Source organism: Pezoporus occidentalis, unplaced genomic scaffold, assembly GCF_034315485.1.
Source record: "Pezoporus occidentalis ecotype Australia unplaced genomic scaffold, CSIRO_AGI_Poc_V1 ctg10, whole genome shotgun sequence".
Lineage (NCBI taxonomy): Eukaryota > Metazoa > Chordata > Aves > Psittaciformes > Psittacidae > Pezoporus > Pezoporus occidentalis.
Genome location: NW_026912779.1, coordinates 8,604,882 through 8,631,525, shown reverse-complemented (window position 1 = coordinate 8,631,525; position 26,644 = coordinate 8,604,882). Strand labels below are relative to the sequence as shown.

Sequence of the window (26,644 nt, the reverse complement as noted above, 5' to 3'; positions counted from 1 at the left end):
TTAAATAGTAATTGACTATTTAATTAGTATTTATAACGTCTATGGTTGTTTCTAGAGGTAGCTGGTCCTGGTTTGTCTGCTCAGTATGTGCTGGATCTGGTTCTGTCCATCAGTGATCCCCGCTAGAAGCAGGGACTGGTTCTCATCTCTACGGATGCTAGTGAAGCATTTGACTCTTTAGACACATGGGAAACTGTTTCCTTATTTAGAGGATGTGATGGAAGCAGTGGTACTGGGAGGGGAGGGATGTTAGTAGTGGTGGGGTTTTTTTGGAAGATGGCGTTTGAGCTCATCTTTGCGCTTGATCATGTTGGATGGTATCTTTCAGTGTGGTAAGTGTTGAAGTTTGCTGATACTAAGGCGGGGAGCTATAATTTGTCTAGCAGAGCATCTGACAGAGGACAGGATCACTCTGAGGTTTAGAATAATAGAAGGAAGGATCAGGTAGATGCTTCATGCTGTAAGTGGAAAATTCAGGTGCCATTGTACATGGTGCTGGAAAAATTGTATATGCACTGGAAACATGGTATGTAACTCATTGAGGTCAAGGAAGGTGACCTTGAGAGAGGATGCATTAAATGCCAGGGAATGACGAGCCTGGTCATATGAAAGGAAGTGCTTGGAGTTTGGTCTGGTGAAACCGTAGTAAGAGGGTCTGACTGGTGTCAGTAACTGCATCAATGAATGAATGCTGGAGAAGGACAATAATTGTTTCAGCGGAGTGTCAATGGTGATGCAAAATACATGAGTCTGAACTGACTATTAGTAAGTTCAGACCAAATATTTGAAAAAACCCCACATTATATAAGGGATGAGAACCTGAGTGTAATCTATAAAGTGACTTACGGTATTCGGGAGCTGCACTTGATAGCATAAGAGGTCACTTTCAGGTCTTTCCCCTCAGGTAAGAGAAACATTGCTAGTGTTTAAGCAGAGGTAAAATCCCTGGAATTTTGCTTAAATTGCAGAACTAATCAAATAAGCTTTCTGGTGTTGTGTAGAGCTTACTGGTAACTTTACTGTACTTTTAGTATGCTCTCCTCTTAGTATTGTGAGTACAACTTCAATAGTTGGCTCTGTTGTCTTTATAAATATAATAATTAACATGCAATGCAGTTGAAAATTCAGAGGAGAGTCCATCTGTTTATGTAGCACTTTTCTTTCAGAAGAATTATATCTAGAATTATTCAGATAATTTCTGTAAATAGAAACATAAGTCTGTCTGCAGTGTATTCCTCTTTAATCCTGCTATTTTTAATCCATTAAAAACCTCTCCAAACGTTAGGGCTGTACCACCCAAAAAGGAGGAATAAGCTTTGAATGGAAAAATAATAGAATTATTTGTTTGGAGAAGGGAATAGAAGTAACGTGGAGATGGAACTGGGCCATGGTCTACAGCTGTTTTGTGTAAGGGTGGTCATCTTGTTGCATAGTCATTCAGAAGACTGGTTTTTATCAGAGTTCGTACAACTTTTGACTTGGTAACAGGTTGCTGCTTTGCATTCATTTGCCCAAACATTAAAGACCACACTGTAGAAATGCTTCAAGGGTTTTGCAGCAGACTTGAGACCTCAGCAATTACACGAGTCATGCAGAATTGTGTGCGAGTGGAAGTCCAGGACTGCAGTTAGAGAGTAATTTACATGAAGGACAGTTACTGTTTACCAGTGCCATATGGAATTTAATACTTTCGCAAACAGCATTTTCAGAGCTTCCATAAGAAGGGAATTGCATGCTAGATCATCTGCCTCATCTAAGTAGGAAAAATATTCCCCTGTTTAAAAACAAAAAGAGCAGGAAGTGATGAGAACCAGTATTTTTTCATTTGTATTGAAAGCATTCATATTTCACAGGGGTGTTTGATTAATGTAGATAAACGCATAAATGTACCACTGTATGGAGGCTGATACAGGAAGAATAAAAGCATCACATATCCCAATGTCATATTTTGAAAATCTTGCAACTCTAAAGATATATTAGACTTGTGTGGAATGCACAGATGGTACACACAATAATAAGATAATGTTTTGTTGATCTGAGTTCCCGATTACTGGATAATTTAGTTAGGGTGTCAAGGGAATTCATTGTATCAAAAAAGCAGTAAATGTGAATAAGAAATGTTTTCTTACGTTGATTTTTGTGCAAAGTATCTAAAGAACTCATTGCTTTAAGAATTTTTGAAGTATTAGGATCAGAAGAGAATGAGAATTTGTATTGATAATACTGATTTCTAAGGTATATTTAGAAATATTTATTCATTAATACAATAGGAAATGTGGGTTTAAATGAAACTTCAAACATTCTTGTCCTTTGTGACAGACCTTGTTAAAGAAAAATCATACTGGCCCTTTAGGCAAAGTATGGTTTATACAACAGTGCTCGATTTTGAAATATATAAACGGGGCAAGTGGATAGGAATCTTTCCCCAGAAACCTTACCTGCTTTCTGTGTCTGTGGTTCTTAGATGCCCTGTGCCTTTGTCTACTAATACCTCCTTTCCTTTTCTATTTCTCTAGTTCATTTCTTGTATCTGTGTATTATTGATGTCTGCAGTGTCCTTCAGTTTAATGAGGGGTTGCTTTTTGGCTTTGAAATCCTGCTGCATCATTTTCTCCTCCCTTTCAAGTATGCAAGTAAGCACTGTGTATTTAGGAATTCTCCCTTTCAGGTTTTGTATGCATTCATCATGGGCCTGCCATGCAGTTATGACTTCTTCTCTTTTTTGAAAGGGTTAACTCTGGAAGCTCAGGCAATGTAGCCCTCTTAGAGCACACGTGCATGAACTAGGTTTACGTGGTCTAGGTGTGTCTTTTTGGTTGTAATTCAGTAGCAGCATGGAATATTTTTTTTTCTGCAGGTATAAAATACTTGTTTCCAGTGATTTAGCGGGAATATAAAGTGTACTGAATACATAACTGGAGGAGAGCCGATTAAGAATGAGTAACTTCCCTTGTGTACAGTTTACATCTACTTATTTTATAGAGAGCTTAATGTTAATGCCAGGCTACTGGGTATCTTCAGACATTTTTGTGAACTCAGAATATCATAGTTTATTTCCAATGAAATCAAATACACCCAAATTATCTGTTAGCGTAAGAATCTGGTCTAGTATAGTCTGTTTAAATAGTAATAAAAAAGACTTTTGCCATTGAGCATTTTTACCCATAATTTCTTTAATTACATGTTATTTGCATAATTTAACTGTAGACATCTGAACATTGTGCTAGCTAAGTAAATAGTCATGTTTTACTGAAAGACTCTGCACAGTGTATTCTCAGGACTGTGCGCCAGCAGCTAACTGTTCGGTATTTAAGTAAAACAATTGAGGTTTTGCATTGGAAAGTGTTAATAGAAATGAAACTGCTACAAGAGGTTCTGTGACTGAAATGTCAGTGTACTAATTACGTGTACTCTTTAATACTTGCTGAAGCAGTAACAGCATAAGTGTCACTCTGTTTGTAGATTGGTCAAGGAATAATAGCGATGTCTTTTGGTTGTATTTTCTTTTTAATTCAATATTTGGTTTGCTAAAAAAGTAAACTCACGTGGTTCCATTTTTGTGCGTGCATTTAAAGAAATACTGTTAAAGAAAACCCATGTATCTTAGAGGTGTTCTTTATCAAGGGCAGTTATATATGATGATTAACTCTACAGCCTAAATAAGTACTTTAAACAAAGATTTTGTTCTTAAACTTCCAGAACATATCTTAGCTGTGAGATACTGCCAAATCAGTTAATATAGCAAATTATTATCAGTGCAAAAGGGATGAGATTTTACAATAGCTTTTATATCTGTCACAGAAGTGCTAATGCGTTTACTGTATCAGCATATTTCTGGCTGCTGAATCAGAGCTAAATTCAAAGAGACCATCATTTAGATGCACGATATAATCCCCTTATTTTAACTTTAACTCAAGGAAGTGTTTTCTTGTGTACTGACTCAATTATTTTCTGAGTCAATGAAAATGAGTCTTCAAATGAGTCCATTTGATGTAGCAACTCCTTAAGAAGAAACCCTTTTTGTCCTGCTCATGCAGTAGCCATTTATATTAACTGGAGTGCTCCCATGTGGAAAATACTTGGCTGGTTTTATTTTCCACAGGTTATGAATGTATCTTAAATACTGAGGGAGTCAGTGTACGCTTTTCTGTTCAAGGGTAATTCAAGCAAAGATGCGTGTGGTACATTCAACTTGCTTCAACTGTACCTTGAGGATTTCATAAATTTCCTGAATTAATATTTTTTAATAGGGACAGTGACCTTTCCTGCTCTTGTCATTTGACTTTTGGATTCACTGCTCCTTAAAATTGTGTTGCACAATTGAAAGTGACTCAAAGGATGGAATAAACCTAATCATTTCGCTGCCTTATAACAGCTAATAAACCTTCAATTTATTTCAAAAGAGGTCCGTCCTTCTTTGGGAACATCCTTCCTATGCTCTCGAGGAAGAAAGAGGAGCAATTTCCCTACTTATTTCTGTTCTTTTTCTTCTTCCACTGTGGGATAACAGAGTAATAAAGATTTATGAGGTTTGTGTGATACCAGTTTTGGGCAAAAGGGCACATTTTGGCATTTAGAGGCATCCTTGCAGGAGCTTTTGATTAAGATTCAAAATTTTTAGTGAATTGTATGTGAAGATAAAAGCTAAATTACAGCGAGGATTAAAGACAAAAATATTACACTTAATTGCAGCTACTGTCCACTGCATTTATAATGTTTTCATCAACAGCATGCATTCTGTGTGTGAATAGTAGTCATTTACAAATACAAGTTTAGAAACTCCATTAATTTGTGTCCTTTAATTTTACATCTGCAACATGTCTATTTTAAATCACAGTTATACTTGCTTTATTTCTGAATATAGCAAAAAAGGTCTTAATGTTGAAAAGCTGGAAAGTGAAAAAAGTTTCTTTCTCCAGTCTCAGTAATTTGCGAGAGCTTTTTCTTACCCCATGATTTCTTTGCCTCCTGGGGTGTCTGTTTTTCCCTCAGCCAGGGATGCTGGCAAATGCTTTGTTATGCTGGGGAAAAAATGTACATCTCTTAATAATTTATTTGTTCCATTGGGCCAGAGGTGCCAGTGGTTCTTTAAGTGGCCACCAGTGTTTGAAGTCCTCAACCTCATCATATAGGAACATTATAAATTATGTATAATAGTATGTCCTATTCAATAAATATTTAAAATTATAGGTATTTTTGACTAAAATTACTTTATCACCTGAACAATGATTTAAGCTGTATTTTTTGGTTTTATGCAGTGACAGTTTTATAATATCAAGGAAAAGCTGGGTGCAGTTTGAATGTCAGAGGGCGGCAGGGCAACATGAATCACAGGTTCTTTCTTTCCTTCTGAAGGCTGGAGAACTTTTTGATTCATCCATGACCAAAGTGGGGTTTCCCATTTTTGTTTTGGAGTGTCATCATTGTGTACATTGTGTCATCTCCCTTGCTTGGGTGTATCCCTACTTCAGACTTTTTCAGATCAGTGTTGGCGGTGTTTTCTGATGTGTAGGGAATGAGATTACGTCTGTGTTCTTCCTTCATTTGCAAGTTGCTGTACTTGGGAAAATACATATAACAATCTTTCTGTTGTGTTCTTTTTGCAAACAGTTTAGTGTCTGGAGAAGGCGTATTGATGACTTGGAGAAGGAATAGTCACGTGGCCGTCAAAAAACTTGTTTTCCATTTTTTCCAGGAAAAAAAGTGTGCATCTTTATAATACACAGCAGTGATACATCCTGATGTTGCCTTTCCTTCCTGGGTTGTCAGTCTTCCTTGACTCCTAAAGGCTTAGGTGTTTTATATAGAAAAACCCATTCAATTTGAAAGGTGGTGTGTGTACATGTTCACAGTCTCTATTGCTGTTATCTTCCAGTCCTAGAAGCGCATGTGATTTTGTTTCAATTTGAGAAATAAACTTTATAAGTACTAAAACTAATTTTGCAGCTATAATTGATTTGTTATTGATGCCATAAACTATCTGATTCATCATACGATGTTTTATCCAGGGTTGAAGTCTCGCACTTGTAGTCCTGCTAAATGATGCTTCTAAAGCATCATGGCTGTACAATGTGGTCCAAAGGAATTTTGTAGAGTTGAATTATGTGCTGCAAGTAGTTCTTACGTTTATTTGCTATTGTCAATGCTTCATTTACATTGGATGATGTTTTAATTGCTGAGGCTTACCATATTTTCAGATGTTGGGGGTTTACTGTGGAAGGTTCAGTTTATATAAAGGACTGCCAAAGCGTTTTCAGTTTCCTATTCCTTAGCTGTACTGAATTCTGAGGAGTTTTGTATTCTCCTTACCATTATGCGAGGTGGTACATAGGTTGCTTTTAGACAACATTGCTTTGTTATGCTCTTGATTGATCTTCCTTATCTGGTATAATTCAGCTGTTTATCTGGTTTCTTTCAAATAACTCTTTGACAGATGTCCTGAACAGCAAGCTTGGAATGCTAAATGAAATTACAAAAGTCACATTTAAAATGAGGAGAAAAAAAAAATCTGTGCCCTTTTTAGGGGGGTTGTGATATTTCAGAGAATATGTTACATTAAATGTGGTCTAGAAAAACAAGGAAGATTGCTGCTTCTTGCATATCCTAATAAATATGTTTTTTGTCCTTTACAGGAACAAACCTTGGCTCTGAGGAAAGAAGGGATAGGTGTTGTTTTAGATTCTGAACTGCCTCATCTAATTGGCATTGATGATGATCTTCTCAGTACTGGTATCATCTTGTACCACTTGAAGGTACATACATACCTGTATTTCAGTAGCCTTTATATGCCTTGTGATTTTGTTCAGTAGACAAATTGTAATATTAATTTTCTATCAAAAACTGGTGCTCTTTACATTTCTTCACTATAGTTAGAAAAGCTCATTATGTTTCTTGGCTATGTGAGAAAAGCTCTTACGAGGTTGCAACTGATCCAGTTAAAACGTCTGTTAATTCACTTGTTTAAGTTTATCCTTAGGGTCAACTGGTTATCCAGAGGTGGATGTTTAATATTTGTGCACATGTATATGGTTTGTCATTCATCTTGTTATAAAGCTTGACTTGAAATCCAAATCTGGATTAATTCCCTCAAAACAACAAAGGTGGTTCTACACAGGATAGTTGAAAAATAATATTGTATAGTAACGACTGTTGAGAAGTTTCTAAAAAATGCTGCCTCATTTTTTTCGTGTATGTGTAAACATGTATTTTGTTCAGGTTACTCTGAGAAAGAGGAAGAATAAATTATATCTGTCTTGGGGCAGAAGGGCGATTTAACTGGAAATAATGTGTGTTTCTCTCTTAAATAGGAGGGCCAAACGCACGTTGGCAGAGAAGATGCTTTGACCGAACAGGATATTGGTATGGGATTTGGCATTTTTTAATGTTTTTTCTTCAGTTGTTTTTCCTTCTCCTAACGTCCCAATATGTGAACAAAGCTTCATGTATTTTTCCCTTTTTCAGTTGTCTTTGTGTTCTCGAGTATTTTAACGTTTAGAAAATTTGAGAGATGAATTATGTGGGATTTGCTTCAAAGAGCATGATTTCTCTAACAGCTTGTGGGCTTAAAATTTATGTATATTCATAAACTTGTTACTAATTTATTTCTTGCTTCTCTTGAAATAGCATCCTGTAAACACAGCATCCTTTTTCATGCAGCACCTGTCACAATTACAGCACAGTCATTCTCTTAACCTTTGTATAATGACAGGATTGTTGCATTGTTATATTGTTATACCTAAAGCAGTCCTTGGACTTGAGATCTGAGTTGAAGAAAATTCTGGAAGTTGGTAAAATATAGGTAGGCTGCTTCTACCGATTATCTTACTCAATTCTTATCAAAGCAACCAACTGCCAGACCTGGACTGCCCTGTCACATGTTGCTTGAAGGCAGTTTCCTTAAATAAACTGCATCCTTTTAATTCTCAGGTGACAGACTGAGAGTCGGGTAACTTAGTTTGGTAAATTTTGTTTGGTAAAAAAGTGTGGTGTATTTTTGTGGTCAAGAGATGCTGAAATTAAAATTTCTATATAGATTCCATTAAAGTAGCAAACTTGCATTCCTCTATGTTATTAAACAATACAGGTAGAGATAATCGTACCTTAGTTTGAAGAAGAAATAGAAAGTAGCAGAGCTGTTTGATAAAAGGCCTGAATGTCATAGAACTTAAGAATCTTACTTTAGCCGTTCTTGCTAGTCTACAATTGCAAATTATGTCCTGTCTTTTCAGATTTAAGCATGGTTGCTGTAAGGTCAAGAAGCTTTCATTATTACGCAGTGAAACTGGTCCAAAAACCCTCTCTCTACAAATACATCAATTTTATTTTTCTGTTTTTTATTAGAAGGAAAAAAACATTTGCTGGACAGTGCCAAACTTAGGAGGCAAGAACATTGCATCAAAAAACCTAAAACCAACCCTTATTTCCACTACAATAAAACAGCAAACAGGATCAACTTTAAGGTGTGCAGGATGCGATGAAGGAAAGAAGAAAACATTGTCCAGATAAAGAGAAAAAATAGTCTGTAGTGTAATGTGTCCTTAATAAATTAATATCAGCATGGTAATCTTGTTGTTTGTTTGGGACTAACTAAGTTATTTTATTTCTTTGTGTTTAGTTCTTCATGGCCTTGATTTGGAAAGTGAGCATTGCATCTTTGAAAATCTTGATGGTACTGTGAATCTAATACCACTGAATGGGGCGCAGTGTTCTGTAAATGGTATTCAGATTACAGAGGCCACACACCTAAACCAAGGTATTACCTAGTATAATGTCATTTCTGGTTTTGTTTCTGGCAGCTGCACAAAAAAATCTCTGTGTATATAAAGGGGTTACTGTTTACTTAATTTTAATTCCATGTCTTCTCAACTAGAGCCCAAAAGCATGAGGAGAGCCACAGAGTTTGACCTGTCAGAGAATTGCCATGCAGTGAAAAAAATTCTTTACTAATTTAAGCCACTTCATAATCTTGAGCATGATTTAATAGTTACCCTTTGATTTCGTTCAACGTTTATACATAAGGTGAACTCCATGCCAGGTTGCTCAGGTTGCTGTAATATTAAGTAAAAAGAATATTGGTCTCTATAGGACTAAAATAATGTTAGAGACACCCCTGCCCCCTCCTTTGAGCTTCAGACCTGTCATACTTAGCACTCTGTTGCCAAATCCTTTTGTACAGCAGGAGATTGAGCTGGAGTATCTGTTCACTGCAGCTGTAGGGAAATGACAGAGAGGGGAAGGCTAACCGTTATGGAGGAAGTTTAGAGAATTAGAATTTTAATATAAAAGCTTTAAAGTCTGGAAATGAAAAAGAGCTGGGAACAAAGGTGTATTGTGTTGGCCTGGAAGGGACTGGCTGACAAGTAATCTGGTAAGTGCTGCAGCAGAGAGCCAGGGTATTTTATTTTACAGGAGCACCCAGAATATCTTCCCATTTAGCAATGAGCTGAAGACCTGTTCAGGAGTGAGGCTGTGAAAACAATCTCACTTTATGTTCCCTAGAAGGAGCTTTCAGGGTAAGCTTATTCTACCGAAGGAAGACTGCAGTGTCGAGAAAGAGAAGTCTTGCATCTTTTCTGAACTCAAAGAAGTGCTTCAAAACTGCGCTTTCAGAAGGGAAGGAGTTTTGTTGTAGAGAGGGGACATTGATTTTGTAAAGTATCTTATTTCTTCATGCAGAGCAAAAAGCATATGCACTCATTTTTGTTGCAGATACTGGGTGGCGAGGGGGGAAAGCAAGCTCCGTTCTCTTTGTCTTATGTTTGAGTAAATCCCACTGATAAGTTATTAGCAATAGAAACATTGACATTGGTAGCAAATAACACTGTAAACAATAGAAACTGAGTTGCAATGACTCATCTTTACTTTTCATTGCATTTCAAAGGCAGTAGAAGCTCAGCTTGCCTCAGAAGAAAGTAGGAGTTTGGATTCAGTTTCCCTCTTCCAGACATATGTAACAACTTCATTTTTGTACTGTGAAGAGCAGAAACATGATTTTTTCTTTTTCTCATGAATTTCTGTCTAAAGAGATTTTCGACTCAAAAGAAGGGGAAAGGGTTGCTCGGAGTAACTACATTGTGAAAAACAGCTGCATAAGCTGTCCTGTAGACCATGCGCCCAGACTGAGACTGAGAGCAAGGTGACAGCTCTGACATCAGAAGGGCAAAACTGATGAAATAACTAGTCTAACAACTTGTGCTCGATCCGTGCATCCTAAGCTTGTGCTAGCATTTAGTCTCACAGCAGGAAGTGCCAGCCTCCTTGAATGTCTGCTTTAGGTAATGCTGATTAACTGCTGATATATTTAAATGTTTCCGTTCGTCATTAATAACTGTTCATTTGAAAATGGGTGAAGTTTTTAGACTGTCATGGAGTTTACAAAAAAAAGAGGCATAGTAATTAATTACCACTTCCTTCTACAGGTTGCTTCCAGCATTTGTGAATACTGGCTAATGTGGCCTTTTTGTTAAATGTGACTTGCTACAGTATTTTATTTATTCTTAAGAACATGTGGTAGGATGTCTAGAGGTAACTGCGTTAACATTCACAATTAGAGTCTGTCTCTTATCTTTAATATATCCTCACTTTAAATCAAGTTTTCAGCTTTTTAGGCCAAAATGCCAACGCTTCGGTATTTAATATAACTTCCCGTTGCTTGCTTTATAGTTTGTTAATAAAAGAAAACAAAAGAAAACCCTTAAAAATATTGAAGTGACTTTTAGAAGTTGGTAAGATCTTACTTATAGATATGGTTGTTTGCATAGTTCCAAAATACTGTTCTGTGTAGGCAAGATGCTTGATAACATTCAGCAGGCATTTATATCTATATTTATATATGTATACGTGCATGCATGTATGTGTATATAATTTTTCTCCTTTGCTCTCTGGTCATTTATGTGTTGGAGCCAACCAGTTACATTGTGAAATCAAGAGCTCCATAAATTACTAGGTTAGATGTGAGGAAGTTCTTCACTGTGAGGGTGGTGAGGCACTGGAATGGGTTGCCCAAGGAAGTTGTGAATGCTCCATCCCTGGCGGTGTTCAAGGCCAGGTTGGACAGAGCCTTGGGTGACGTGGTTTGGTGTGAGGTGTCCCTGCCTATGGCAGGGGGGGTGGAACTGGATGATCTTAAGGTCCTTTCCAACCCTAACTATTCTATGGACTTTCTATGATAAAGTCCGTTTTGCTTAGCTTTTGTTGCTCTTGGTGCTCTCTGTATTTGACAAACCTTTATTCTTTGCCATTTAACATTCAAGGAGGATAAGAATCGTTGTTTACAGTAAATAAATGAAAAGCAAACCTCATAACAATCCAATTCTGTTTCCATGACAATATTTACACTGCACTTCACACTCTTGCATTCTGATGGAGAGCTGCATGGCACAACAGTGGCCAATTGAACCTGGTGCTTAGGAAATATTTGACTGCAGGGTTTCATCCAGATTTTTTTTCCCGAAAGAGGCTTTGATGCTGATGCTTATTTAAGCTCTGCTAAGTGGGAAATAAGATTGGAGAGGTTTTTTTAATGATGGAATAATACCAAAGTGTTCATAGTACTAAAAGAGAAACTTAGGAGTTGTTCATACGATCTGTCATTGGGATTTGACTGTCATGTCCTTGCTGTTAAGCCTCTCTCTCCTGTTTTCTTTTAAATTCATGTAGTTAGGGACACATATATGTAACTGTATTCAATCTTAGATGTTAGGTAATTAATTAGAGTTCCTTCTACCTAGTAAAGTGGTCAAAAATGTTTACAATTATTTTTTTTATCTTCATTTGAAAGTAACTGAAGGAATTTCATAGAAATCCTCATTGTCACAAAATCCCCCTCCAGGCAGTCATCAAGCATAAATGTTTGGGACAACTGTGAGCATATGAAGCAGTGACAGGCTAAAAACAGTTTTAGCCCTTTCACCACAGCAGTCATGGCCATCAGGGATCCCTTTTAGTATGCTCACATAAAAAATACACCCAGCGCACTTGAAGGAAAGGTCATCACATAAATTAGAGATCCTATCAGAATGACTTTGCGATACAAACCTACATACAGATTTATGAAAGGTTATTCTTTTTAAGATTAGGCTGTTCATGTGTTCCAAAGTTGAGTTGTGTATCAAGAAGTGATGTCGTAACTTTAGGGCTTTTGCTGTTTATTTGCCAAGACTGGATGACCTTATTTAAGTTGATATTCCTAGTCAAGCTAATTTTAAAGAGGAGCATTCCTTATTAAGGACAGCATTTCATTCTGAGATGGTAAGAATTTGTTTATAGTGAAGAAGTGTTCTGAAGTGCAGTTTTTTCATACTGTGAGTGTAATGGAGACCTTTTTCTTCTTAGAAATGCCTCATACTGACTGACAAATAAATGCTTGATTCTGTAGTTGCTAACTTGGAAGAATTCCATGTTATGTGACAGTAGTAGGACATCACTGACAATGCACTTCTTAGTAGGAAAATATTAATTTTCATGCCGTTGTCTTTAAAATATGATGAGAATTGCCCAGAATCTATTTGTGACCTGTACCTTAACTGATAAATACAATAATGCATGTGCGTTGAGCAATATGAATTATTCAAGGTTCTTCTCTCAGAAAATAGCTATTGGGTATAAAAGTCTAATAATCCCATTTTGAGTGACAATAAACTTCGGTGTTTCTCCAACATGGAGAAGGAAAAGGTAAGTGAGCATACAAATTATGGAGATGTGGAGCTTTTAGTGGAGGTGGATTCAAACCTGACTGCAGTAAGTAGTGGATGGACAAGTTTGTTCTTAGTCATATTTGTGGACATTCTTGTTGCAGCTGGTACCTACCGATGGCTTCCAAAGTAGCACTGTTGAAGAGTATATAGATCAAACTGAGGCAACTTTTCCTCTACCTATATTTATTCTTTAACTGAACTGCATGAACATGCTAGACCTTTTTGTGTGTAAATGTATGTGGTTTGTTTAATTTTTGTAAGTAGGAAAAGGAAGGAATAAATTATATAGTTCGGTTAGCATAGCTGTGGCCATGCATCATCATACACTTGAATTGTCAAAATGCATTTTCATTTTGTTCTTGCTTAATGGAGGTCTTTGCTTATATAGTCTGTCTGAAAAATTACGTGGCGTTTTCAGGTACAGAATGTTGTCAGTGAGTGGTGTTTATTTTTCTATATCAGGTGCTGTTATATTACTTGGAAGAACCAATATGTTTCGCTTTAACCACCCCAAAGAAGCTGCTAAGCTAAGGGAGAAAAGAAAGGTGAGGTTAAATCAGTGTTCGGTAAGTTTAAACCTTTTCACAGTTTTCTTGTTCATATAGGCATTCCTTGATTATTGTAGAATACTTTTTATTATTTGCTTCACATTCTTTAGTTATTATTTCACCAAGAGAGACAATGGAAGAGTTTGTAAGCACATCAGTGTTTGTCTAATACATTTATTTTATGGTCTGTTGTTAGAGTGGACTGCTGTCTTCCTTCAGCTTGTCTATGACAGATCTTTCAAAATCCTGTGAGAACCTGTCAGCAGTTATGCTTTATAATCCAGGGTGAGTATATTCCCAAATGTGGTTGTTAAAATTCCAGCCATTCTTCATTTTATTGTTTTGTTCCAGATGTCAGTAATAGACAATATTTTGTTCTCAGGTTATGCTTGTTAAATAATGGGCTCCTGAATGAAGCCAGAACTTTTCAGAAATGTTACCTGAACTATTCCATGCTAGAAGATGGGGTGAAGTGACACTGATAGACAGCTGTAGTAGCTGGAGCCCAGGAGACAGCATTTGCACTGTAGCAAGGCAGTTCAGCAGAATAAAACCATGGTGAATTTTACATTTACACTTTCTTCAGAATTAACTATTTTTCCTTAGAAAAATGCATTTTTAACTGAAAATTAAGATTTTTTTTTTTTTTTTTTGAGTTTGTGTAATCATAGAATAGTCAGGGTTGGAAAGGACCTTAAGATCATCTAGTTCCAACCCCAATACAAGCATAAAAAGGCTGGGAAATCTATGTCTTATGTTCTCACTTACATACCTCCTAGTATGTGGCCAAGTTAGGGTGTGGAAAACAGTTTCATTATAGTTACAATGACATAGACTCTGCTTGTTGAGAGAGGCTGTTTTTAATATTTTTACCAGTGTTCTTAAAGTGATTTACAGAGAATTGATGGTGCTTTGTTCTAATTTTTTGTTTTCAATAGCTAGTGCCTGTGTTTTCAATTGAGTATGAGATGAGGCACTTTAACCACCTATGGGCTTTTGAAAAATTGGCTGTAAATTGAATTATAGCCTTGGATAGTGCAGCTTTATTCCCATGTTTTATTGTGGAGTTGCTCTTTATCCATTAGAATTTAGGAAGATTGCACAAGCAATAACTTCAAGTTAATGTTTTAAATACAGCGAATGTGTAATAACACTGCTGCAAATGTGACTGTTACTCTTTTGCTACTGATCTACCTACAGAGATCTCAAGATGGTGAGCTAGTTGCTGATAAATTACATCTGTTTTCAGAGAGAGATGAGAGAGCAAAAAATTATATATGTATTTTTCTATTTCTTTAGCTTTTCAAATAGTTCTGTCTAAAAACTTGTAGTGACAGTTTCTAGTATTATATTTTCTGGGTTCCTTGCTGTTGTTTGTTACCTCTGGTTATTGATCAGCTACCGTGAGCTTTTCCTTGACTAATAATGTTACTCTGCTACAATCCTGTTATAAATAATTGTGTTATACCTCACAGTATGGACTTGGACTTTGCAGTCAGCATAGAGTAGGACAGATTGTAACAGCATTGCTTCACTTCTGGTCCTTCAGAATTGCAGCAAAATATAATTGCATGGGCAAGGCCCAGTTGAAAGTGGGCTTAAGAATGATTTCCCTGTCCAAGGAGTTCTTACTCTTCAGATAATGCCAAATTGTATCTTATAGTGAAGGACTTTTCCCATAACATTTATCTGGGGGAAAAAAGAGAGTCTGGAGAATTGCTTGATTGTCTCTGATGGGATAGACTGCAGCAAATTCTACTTTTTCACTGATAAGTGTAGTGGACTGTAGCTTCTTTTTCCCTTATCAGTTCTACAAACATCTTGCCTTGCTTTCCTGGAAATTGAACAGTATGAATAATAAAATGAAATTATCATACTATGCAGCATTTTTTAGAAATGCTGCCATTTTTCCTGTCTAACACTTCTTGTGACTCTTATTTTCTGTTCTTGGGTGTGATTATGAGAGCGTGGTTGCTTTTAAAATTGAGGATCAGATTAGGAGAAATACTCTTCATATTCCTGAACACTTCATGTCTGTGTTTTGTTAGACTGCAAACTGCAAGCAGAGGGTTAATTATTGATATTTTCCTGCTAGCCTGCATTCAATTAATCTTTGTGAACTGGCTTGCAGGAATAGATGCTTTGTCCTGCATAATTTGTAAACACAGGGAAGGATTATGCTTAAGGCTCACATTAAAGCAGGAATGTAGGTCTGCATGACTGTCACTTGTTTGTGATCAATAAATCCGAGGTTGATCCATAGATGCTGTACCGATTGCTCTACATATGTTTTCCTAAATAAGGAAGTTTATGGATTGTAGCGTAGAATCTTTTGGGTTGGAAAGGACCTTTAAAGGTCATCTAGTCCAACCCCCCTGCAATGAGCAGGGACATCCTCAACTACATCAGATAGCTCAGAGCCTCGTCCCCGTCTTTCTTACAGGCCCCCTTTAGGTATTGGAAGGCTGCTCTAAGGTCTCCCTGGAGCCTTCTCTTTTCCGGGCTGAAAAAGCCCAAATCCCTCAGCCTGTCTTCATAGGAGAGGTGCTCCAGTTCTCTGAGCATCTTTGTAGCTCTCCTCTGGACTTGCTCCAAGAGGTCTGTGTCCTTATGATGAGGGCCCCAAGGCTGGACACAGTACTGCAGGTAGGGTCTCATGAGAGCAGAGTAGAGGGGTAGAATCACCTTCCTTGACTTACTGGTCACACTTCTTCTGATGTTTTAAGCTTCTCATGACCAATAACCTCAGCTTTTCATCCACCAATACTCCCAAGTCCTTCTAGGTGAGGGGATGCTCTCAAGCACTTCATCCCCAGCCTGTATTGATACGAGGTGTTGCCCTGACCCAGGTGCTGGACTTTGCACTTGGCCTTGTTGAACCTCATGAGGTTCATATGGTCCCATTTCTCAAGCTTGTCCAGGTCCCTCTGAGTGGCATCCTGTCCTGCAGGCATGTCAACCGCACCACTCAGCTTGGTGTCATCTGCAAATTTGCTGAGGGTGCACTTGGGTCCATTTTCTATGTCATTGATGAAGATATTAAGCAGTACTGTTCCCAATGGTTGCATATTCAAAATCTAAACCTTTACCCCTATCTTCAGAGGCTTCAACTATGTTTAAAACAATAGCTGCCATGCCTAATAATACACATTGCCCATGCAGTGCAGAGGCAGGTGTCATCCTTAGGTCAGTGATTTACAAAAAAAAACAAGCCAAACAAAACCCAAACAAACCCCCAAACACCAGAAACCACGAAACAAAACAACCCCCAGCAAACCTCAGATATGTCTTCTTTACTGCTTTTGCAGTTGCTGCAAAGAGAAGGTAGGCTTTGCTGTTTGCACTGCAGTTAAGCTGAGCCCAGATCTTACAAATCAGTAGAAGAAAGCATCTTCCATAATTGATGCATCTTTAGGGCTAGCAATTGGGCAGCAGCATCTTTTCAGCTTACGCTGGAGTTGGCAATTTTATATTTATGTTAATGCTAATACTGTTTTCTGTCCATCTCCTCCTTTGTGACAGCACACGGGGGTTTCTGATCATACAGTGAGCTTGTCCAAAATGGATAATTCTGCAGAAAGTGTTACTTTAAGGAGAGCAAGTGGCTGGAGTCAATGCAAATTAAAGAAATTAATACAGCAGACCCCAAGCATATAGGCTTTATTAATAACTCGAAGCCAATGGCATTGTATTCATAAAGAGTTAGATGGCTTGCAGAAAGCTTGAGCTCTGTACTTCCAGCTAGGAATGCTGCTTAGCAAGTTCAGTGCTACAGTGGTAATTCTTCTGAGTGGTGATTGTGTTCAGGCTGGGTAGAACATTCAGTAAATCTGATGTCTGGCTATCAAAGGCAGGATATTTATAACCAAGGTGTTAGATGTGGGTGAGCATCTTGCTTCCTGGAGAGGTGCAGATGGAAAAGAATATCCTATAGTAAATTTGGGTTGTGTTTTTTTTTAGCCATGAACAATGCAGGATGTGGTCCTTTGGTATGATCCTTTATTGCTATAGATTGCAGTATCTATACTATCATAGTTTCTCATAACATAAGGTTGTAGAGCCCACCAGCAGTGTAGATTTAGATTCTGTTGCTGGCTCTCTGGGGATTTTTTGTGCAACCTCCGCAGCTGACTATCCTTCTGCCTGTTGCTGATTTAACTCTTTCAAGACCACCTTTTCTTCCAGTTTCAGTATTGATAACCTAAAGACCCATAGCTGAGTTTGCAATTTCTATAGCTTGCACTAAGCAGCTTGAAAGATCTAATGTCTTTAGCAGTCAATGGTAGAAGAGCCTGTGGTGTATTACTTTCAGTTGTTTTGAAAGAAGATGAATGATGGATCTTGCTTACTGTATCTGTCTTTCCCATATGAAAATCAGTGTTAACCTTTAATTGCGTTTTCAGATGGGTGGCCTTTGTGTGTGAATTTTGTGGTGTGGGTGTATGTGGTTTTTGTTTGGCTGTTGATTTCCCATATGTGGATATAGTTGCATAAATTTTTGGCTTAACATGCAAAATTCTTTGTTTTGCTTGTTCCCAGTCTTTGTCTTTAATCTGGTGTCATGCAACGCTGCTTCAGATAATAAGCTTTGGATAAAATAGAATATTGCACATAGATTTATGCTGAAGGTTTAATTTGTGGACCTTTTGTAAACTACATTATACTATAAAACCACTCATGAGAAACCTTGGTTTTGTCATGGATTTAGCATAGGGGTTTTGTTTTGTTTTTTAACTAATCTCATAAATTATGCTACTGAATGGCATTGTAACATCTTTGTATTCCTGCCAGTCCTCAGTCTTTCCTAACAGATGTAGTACCAGATCGCACTTTTGTGCTGTGTAAATTAAGCTACTGTAGTACTGTGCTAGTAGAACTGACTTTCTTTCTCTGCAGCTTATCTACACTGCTTTTATCACTATATATGCCAGGTTTTCCAGGAAAATGGTGTCTATTTAATTCAACACTGATCAGATTAAGTTCCTTTGTGGTAGATCTACAAAAGAAGAAAGAGTGGATTCTAGTCTTTAGTATCTTTGTGTTTCTTTCTTTTTAATTTCAAGCTTATACGTTTGTCTGTTCACAGTAGTGCTCACATTAATAAAAGGAGTAGAGGTTATGTGAAAAAGATTTTTATTACAGATAGACTAAACTGGAAAGCATCAGTCTTGCATCTGTGCTTTGTAAAACTGGCAGTGATTTGCTGTAGCCGGTGATTTCTTTGGTGATGCTGAGATTTATTTTTTTTGGCCTGGCTTCTTAACCCCGAATTCTCTCCTGTTGTCAAAGAACCTTGAGCCCATAACCAGTTTGAAGCAGATATTGTAGAGGTACTGGTCTCAAAAGTGGAGAATTCCTAAATACATTGAGAAAATAGGCAGCCAACTAAAGATGACAGGCATTATTCTTAGCCCTGGTGAAATAAAGGCAGCAGTGTGAGTGCCTTAGAGAACAGAGACACTGAATATCCTCATGGTAGCAGAGCCTTCAGTGGAGCTCAGACCTTCTTAGGCACCGTTGAATCTACATGACAGCAAAACACATGGCTGCACTAGCCCTTCTCTTTATAGGAGTATTAGCTTGTATAGAATGCATTAAATGTGCATTTTAAAATAGCTAGGTAGTGTCTGGAAGCTGTTGCTTGGATTGTTGCTGATGATCCATATTTGGCTTTGTGAAGTAGCCATTTTCACTGAAGAAAGGACCAGTTTTTCATAGTTTATTCCTCTTTCCTGAGCAACTTTTGAGCACCACCAAGATTAATTTCAGTGTCAGGTGAACGTGATTGTCATTATACCCCTGTTTAAGGTGTTACAGACATTTCCTTAAAGAGAAAAACGCAGAGTTTTCACTAGTGACCTGTTTTGTGTGTCACTGATTGCTATGATGGCTCGTTTTTCTTGTATCAGATCTCAAGCCAAAAGCTCGTTACCATTTTTATGCTTATATAAAATATGCTTGCCAAATTATGTGTTTTATAGGACAGTCAAAATATTAGAAGAGTTTTGCTCTGGGTTTTGCACATTATGCTAGCCAGTCTGAAACATTTTACTTCATTTAAGGGTTAACCAACCATAGGAATACTTGAAAATCATCTTTGCCAGCTGTGTTAGCAAAGATGATCTACATCTGACAGTGCTCAATGGACATCTGCATTTCCACAGAACAGAGCTATATTCCCCATGGTCCCTATTATTTTGGACAGAAGTAATGATGAATATAGTGGCATTTGTCAGCCAAGCCCTATGTAAGAAGTGATAATGAACAGCTTTGAATTCCAGAGGCAGACCACAGCCAAAGAGAGAGCTTATGAGGTATAGCTTAAAAAAAGAAAGTGAGGGGAGAACCAGAGCTCTTGGTAACCATTGAATTAAGCTTCTGCTTTCTGGAGTTCCTTTAAGATTGCTTTTAGTTCTCTTTCAACACTGTGGATTTTGCATTGTTGCTGCAGAAACTGTGATCATATTAGAAATACAAAGTTGTTGCCTTGTCTTCTTGTGCTGTAATGTCGAGATAGGACCTTTCCTAGCCATTGTCCTAATGCAGATGTGAAGGGTCTGTTGGTGAAACATTTACATGAAAACTCTGAATATCTGGAGTTGTGTATAAGAAGTCTACATTTGCTTATCTCTTCGGAACTGTAGAAAGCATTTTTTTTTAATGAATTAGTGAGAAATAGGCAAAAGTATAATCTGTTAAACTAGTCTTCAGAATCGCAGTGGTTGTAAAGATGCTTCTTGAGCATGTAGGAATCAAAGTTCATTTAAATTGAATTAGAAATGTGAGATGATTTTTTGCGTGTTTCCAAGGGCAGTTCCTTTTTGCTGTATGCATGTGTATGATTTTAGAAAGAAATATTAAAAATACCTTATTTAAAAAAAACCCTGTCTACGTAATTGTGGCCATGACAACTTCAACTGCAGTTCATCATACCTGAAGTTAACTTGTGGTGCAGTCTTGCATTTTTTTAGTGTGTGTATGGCCTGTCTCACTAACCTTTCAGGAGGCCTGAAATAAGTGGTTATTTGTATATTTCGTTGAATATTTCAGTCCATATACAGGTTCTGTATGCTTTTTCAATATGTATTTTGAAAAACTGCCTTAAAAAAACCTCCATAAATATGCAAAGGAAATTAAAGGGAGAGACTCCTGTACAACTGTAATAAGCTGATATTAAAAATGACATAAAATACTCTCCCGTAATTATTCAGAACCTCATCAAACGAAATACATTAAAATCTCCAATTAGATAAATGGTTTGAACTGTGTTATGTGCTTGAATGTTGCACTTTGTAGGAAGGTTGCCCTGATTACACCATGGTGATATTTGGGTCTTTTTCTTGGAAGGAAAAGGAAGAACAACTACAAGCATGCCCTAGCATGATTTTATACCTCTTTCCCTTCTCAGAAGTGGCCAAGTTAATAAACCATAGGATGATAAGCATCGGTTTAACCATTACTGACATTTCAAACACCTGTTTAGAAAGAATAATTATTTAAGTTTTACTTGTGAGTTATAATGTGATGAATGTTCTATGGAACTAACAACTTTAACCTCTAATAATGCAAACTGTTGTTGACTTTTAAGTATTCTGTACTGCTAATATGTTCTTTCTATCAATTCCTTTCTTAATTGATCGCTCCGTTTCCCCCTGCCTCCAATGGCAGTCTTTTCCCTGTAAAAGGACCGATCTGTCTAAGGTAGAGAAATTCAATTTCTATGTATTGATTCCTATGCCTGCATGTAGTTAACTTGCAGAGGCTATGCTAATCATTTATCAGTCTTGTTTAACTTTTTAAATATTTCCTTCTGCCCCCCAGAAGTTCATTTACTTTTTGTTTCTACTTGTGTCAGCATGATACCTAATTTGTAACTCTAATGGAGATATTTTTTGTTCTTGTGGAAAGTAGTTTTATATAACTTTTGATTTGTACCACTGTTACAAACAGACATTGAAATGCTTTGTATCTTCCTATTTTTTGGGATGCTCAGGAAATAATAATCTTTTAACTGTGTTCTTTATTTGTTTTTAAATCAGGCTGGAATTTGAGAGACAACAACGGGAGGAGCTTGAAAAATTAGAAAGTAAAAGGTAACATTCTCTGTGGTCTTTATATGTGTGTATATGGATATATACACATTATAAACTCATTTAAATCATTAATTTGGAGGCATGGTGTTACTCAGCAAGCAGAAGATCTGGATATAAATAATTCTATTTTGTTTTGTTATCTATGAAGATTCTGGTTTTATTTTCTTGAACTGTCCGTTCTCACTGATTAGTGAAAGATAGCCAACTGTGATCTTTAGCAAAGAAAATACCAAACATAAAGGTATGAGGAAGATGGAATATACAAATGTAATATATTACTCTTAATTTTGATGGTGTTATTTTAAAGGATAGAATCATAGAATGGTTTGGGTTGAAAAGGACCTGAAGATCATCTAGTTCCAGTCCCCTGCCATGGGCATGAGCACCTCACACATGGACAGATTGCTTAAGGCCCTGTGCAACTTGAACACTTCCAGGGGTGGGACATTCAGTCTCTTTGGGCAACCTATTCCAGAGCCTCACCACTCTCACAGTAAAGAATTTCTTCCTTGTATCTAAGCTACATCTCCCCTGTTTAAGCTTGAACCTGTTGCCCCTTGTCATATCACTGCAGTCCCTGATGAAGAGTCCCTCTCAGGATGTCAAATTACATTCTTTATTCATATCTTTTTCTATGGTTTAGTTGCCTTTGGTTTGAATCTTGATAGGAAAAGTTCATGTTATGAACTCTGCTTCTCTTAAATCGTGCTGCTGGTATGGGTATACCAGTCACACTCATAGAATCATAGAATAGTTAGGGTTGGAAAGGACCTTAAGATCATCCAGTTCCAACCCCCCTGCCATGGGCAGGGACACCTGCCACTAAACCATGCCACCCAAGGCTCTGTCCAACCTGGCCTTGAACACTGCCAGGGATGGAGCATTCACAACCTCCCTGGGCAACCCATTCCAGTGCCTCACCACCCTAACAGGAAAGAATTTCCTTCTTATATCCAACCTAAACTTCCCCTGTTTAAGTTTTAACCCGTTACCCCTTGTCCTGTCACTACAGTCCCTAATGAAGAGTCCCTCCCCAGCATCCTTACAGGCCCCCTTCAGATACTGGAAGGCTGCTATGAGGTCTCCACGCAGCCTTCTCTTCTCCAGGCTGAACAGCCCCAACTTTCTCATCTTGTCTTCATACGGGAGGTGCTCCAGTCTCCTGATCATCCTCGCGGCCTCCTCTGGACTTGTTCCAACAGTTCCATGTCCTTTTTATGTTGAGGACACCAGAACTGCACACAATACTCCATGTGAGGTCTCAGGAGAGCAGAGTAGAGGGGCAGGATCACCTCCTTCGACCTGCTGGTCATGCTCCTTTTGATGCAGCCCAGGATATGGTTGGCTTTCTGGGCTGCAAGCGCACACTGCCAGCAAATGTTCATCAGAGAGTTATTTCAAAATCAGTTTGAAGTACAAAGGAGGTATTGTTGTCAGCAGGCAAACTGAGCTGACTGTTCTGGCTCATCATGCCTGCTAAGATTTCAGAAGTAATAGCTCTCACCTTATTGCAGATCGCAGCATTGATTAGATTCATAACCTGAAAGACACTTTCTGCCGTCTCCGCTGTAGACTGTTTGCTCCATTTTGAAAGAGCTTTTATATACTTGGACTAAGTTAACTAAACTCAGAAAAACCCTGACAATCTGAAGCATTAGAAGATATTATTCTAATTAATATGATTAAATGGTGCAACGGAATCACTGATGTTTATCCTCTTTGTTACATTTATAGGACTTGAATTCAGATTGTGCTGAAGTTGTTTTGCTTGTCCTTTAATTTATTTGTCTTTTACTTCAAACAAACAACTGGCTTGCAGGTTGTCTCTACATGTATTCAGGTGATTCTATGACAAGGATAGTAATGACCTTCAAGTCTCAGGTCATCCTCATTTAGAATGCAATAGAACCTTTGAAAGAGAGATTGCATAGGGTATCATGGTTTGTCTTAAAGTAATTTGTCTCTCAAATACATCTGTTCCTAATCTTGTAATTCTGGTTATCAATAATTCAGTTGGGTTCATCTAAAGCAACAATGTTGTTTTAATTCATCTGTTGGCTTGAATTTGGTGAGGCAAATTTCTGATCAAGTCGTTTTATGCGAGTTTGTTTATACGAGACTGTATTTATATATAAAAATACATATTTTTCCTCTTCACTGTATGTGTTTATGTGTTTTATGAATATTTTTATTGGATTTGACAGAATTAATAGTCTTATTTTCTACTAACATTAGTGCTATATAACATGTCTTCCTTTAGCTTCATATATCCAGAACATTTAATGTTGAAATGCACTGAGTCTCTTTATCATTTGTCTCATGCATTGAGTCACTTCCAAGCAATGTACGATTTTAACCTGCAGCAAAAGAAAACTATTAAAAAAAGCATTATACATAATGCAAAGTCCTTATCCAAACCTTTTTAACTTTCAAGTTTCAAGTATTGCATGTAATTGTTTTACTGTAGGAAGCAAATAGAAGAGATGGAAGAAAAACAAAGATCTGACAAAGCAGAACTTGTAAGAATGCAGCAAGAGGTAGAATCACAACGCAAAGAGACAGAAATAGTACAGCTGCAGATTCGAAAACAGGAAGAGAGTCTGAAACGGAGAAGTGTTCACATTGAGAGCAGGTTAAAGGATTTGCTGGCTGAAAAAGAAAAATTTGAAGAAGAGAGATTACGGGAACAACAGGAGATAGAGCTTCAAAAGAAAAAGCAGCAGGAAGAAATTTTTGCCCGAGTCAAAGAGGAGTTGCAGCGACTACAAGAACTTAATCATAATGAAAAAGCAGAGAAAATGCAGATTTTCCGTGAACTAGAAAGACTTAAAAAGGAAAAAGATGAACAGTATATTAAGCTGGAATCAGAAAAAAAGAGACTTGAAGAACAAGAAAGGGAGCAGGTGATGCTGGTGGCTCATCTAGAAGAACAGCTTCGAGAGAAGCAGGTCATAATAGAGCTCTTGAAAAGAGGGGATGTACAAAGAGTTGAAGAAGAGAAAAGAGATCTTGAAGATATTAGAGAATCTCTTTTGAAAGTCAAGGAGGCCCGATCTGAAGGTGATGAAAAATGTGAAGAGTTAGAAAAAGCCCAGCATGATTTTGTAGAGTTTAAAAGGAAACAACTGGAACAGTTGACTATTTTGGTGAAAGATTTAGTTCAACAAATGGATCACCTGGAAAAGGAAATAGCAGATGAAAGAAGAGCTCTGGAACACTTAAAATTTGCACACGAAGACCATTTAAATCTCATGAGAGATGATGAAAATTTTGTGGATGCTGTACTCAAGGCTGAAGAAGTTGAAAAGATAAAGTCGGCGGAATACAGGCTCCAATCCAAAGTGCGCCAGCTTGGGTACCTGAAGAGTAGTCATTTGCCAGCTCTGCTGGAAGAAAAACAAAGAGCTTCTGAAGTCCTTGATAGGGGCTTGTTAGGGTTAGATAATACTCTCTATCAAATAGAGAAAGAAATAGAAGAAAAAGAAGAGCGGCTTGCCCAGTATAGAGCTAGCACAAATCAACTGCAGCAGCTTCAAGAAACCTTTGAATTTACAGCCAACATAGCTCGTCAAGAAGAGAAGGTACGGAAAAAGGAAAAAGAAATCCTTGAATCAAGGGAAAAGCAACAGAGAGAGGCACTGGAGCAAGCTGTTGCCAAGTTAGAAAGGAGGCACTCTGCTTTGCAACGTCGTTCAACAATAGACTTTGAAATCGAAGAGCAGAAACAGAAGCTTGCCACCTTGAACAATAGCTGCAGTGAACAGGCAGGTCTGCAGGCTAGTCTAGAAGCTGAGCAGAAAGCCCTCGAACAAGACCGGGAACGGTGAGTGTTGTGGTGGCTTCTGTTTGTTAGAACCTATCCACTAAAAGTGAATCAATTTATACCTTAGATGTTGAGAGAGTGACTTGTTCTGTGTCCCAGTATTTGAGTTTCTTGATGAGTTTCAAGTAGTTTACCCAGAATGGAGGCTCTGTATTGCTTCTTAAAGGATTCTTGCTCGCTCTTTAATTTCTGTTGTGTTCAGATACTTATCCCATCCTCGGCAGTATAGTATTTGCATTAGCCATCACAGTACTTAAATGGTTTTACCTATTGAGAAGGGACTGCCAACCTTATGTTCTGCCCTTAAGAATGTTTTTCTCTTAAGGTATTGATGTACTATATTTTGTTTCTTTATCAGAGATGAGCTAGATATTTGTTCAAGATTTTCAGACTGATGGTTATTACAGTAGATTGCCAACTGTTTCAGCTGATGATGTACTTAACACTTCTCTTTTTCAAAATAAACAGGTGTTTAATTTTTTGCTATTAGTTTCAGGGCTGAATAAATAGAGTAACCATCCTACATCCATGTAAAATTTGATGGTGTTTTTTAAGCTTATTGCAATATTATACCTAGCCTTTAATACAGCCTTATGGGATGACAAACCCTTTTAAGTACAGAAGCAGTATCATCAGTTATACGCATATCTGGTAACATAGCCTTCTGGAAGGCTCAGAGAAAAGTGATTCAGGTAAGGAAGGAGCATTCTACAAGGAAGAAGAGACCTTTTGTTTTAATTTTAGCCTGAGCAAAAATCCACTGGGATCAATACATTTAACCTGTGCAGTATGGAAAAAGGGCATGATTGCCATCTTTAAATGTGTTATCTAGTTTGCTAATACTAGAGCTTTGAAACCTGTGATTATTGATGAAACAATGACGTTTTTTCTTGAGGTAGCATTTATCACTTGCTTTTTTAATATTCCAGTAATTATCTGACTCTTCTTTCGTAAGCCCTTCAAACAGATGCTTCATTAGAAAAACGACCTAAAAAAAGAAACTTGCCTATAGCCAAATTGAAGAGCTCTTCTGTATCCTTTTCCTTTTAAACCATTGTCAGAATAGTTCCTTTCTATACCCTGTGTAGAGGTCACTTATTCATAGCTACATTATGTGGATTTTAGTTAAGCATTTTCAATAGTGATGCATCATTTTGTTGTGGATATTGCCATTATTTTTCAAAATTGCCTTGAACACAAACACCTCGTTTTCTGCTCTAAGCATCTCACTTGACTGAAGTCAGCTGTAAACAACTGGAGTTTGCACAAAAAGAGCCCACACTAGATTGCTGGCTTGTGTGATAAGTAAAAAAAAATACATTGTCAGCTGGAGGACTGAGGTTTAGAAAAGATACCAAGGAAGTGGAAAGGTCTCTTTTTCTTTCCCTTTTGATTTTTTTTCTTGTTTACTTGAAAGCCCTCTTGCACAAACTGAATAAAACTTTGAAGTCTTTCAGTCAGTTGCCCAGGGGCCTGAAAAATTCA

The 26,644-nt window shown here is 37.5% G+C and overlaps 1 protein-coding gene across 6 annotated transcripts in view; it reads left to right on the top strand.

The window, feature by feature from the left end:
- Positions 1 to 26,644, top strand: part of KIF16B (kinesin family member 16B) — a 139,637-nt gene that overhangs the window by 58,737 nt on the left and 54,256 nt on the right. For 5 of the 6 annotated variants that reach the window (XR_009963267.1, XM_062610921.1, XM_062610903.1 and 2 more), the window contains exons 13-20: positions 6,633 to 6,752; positions 7,308 to 7,359; positions 8,615 to 8,752; positions 13,158 to 13,240; positions 13,440 to 13,528; positions 20,912 to 20,944; positions 21,283 to 21,336; positions 23,804 to 25,159. Coding sequence is in view for 5 of the 6 variants with exons in the window: in XM_062610921.1 (XP_062466905.1) it covers positions 6,633 to 6,752; positions 7,308 to 7,359; positions 8,615 to 8,752; positions 13,158 to 13,240; positions 13,440 to 13,528; positions 20,912 to 20,944; positions 21,283 to 21,336; positions 23,804 to 25,159 (1,925 nt within the window). In the remaining variant the exon portion in view is untranslated. The remainder of the gene's footprint in view (positions 1 to 6,632; positions 6,753 to 7,307; positions 7,360 to 8,614; positions 8,753 to 13,157; positions 13,241 to 13,439; positions 13,529 to 20,911; positions 20,945 to 21,282; positions 21,337 to 23,803; positions 25,160 to 26,644) is intronic. The other variant, XM_062610912.1, reaches the window with a different exon arrangement.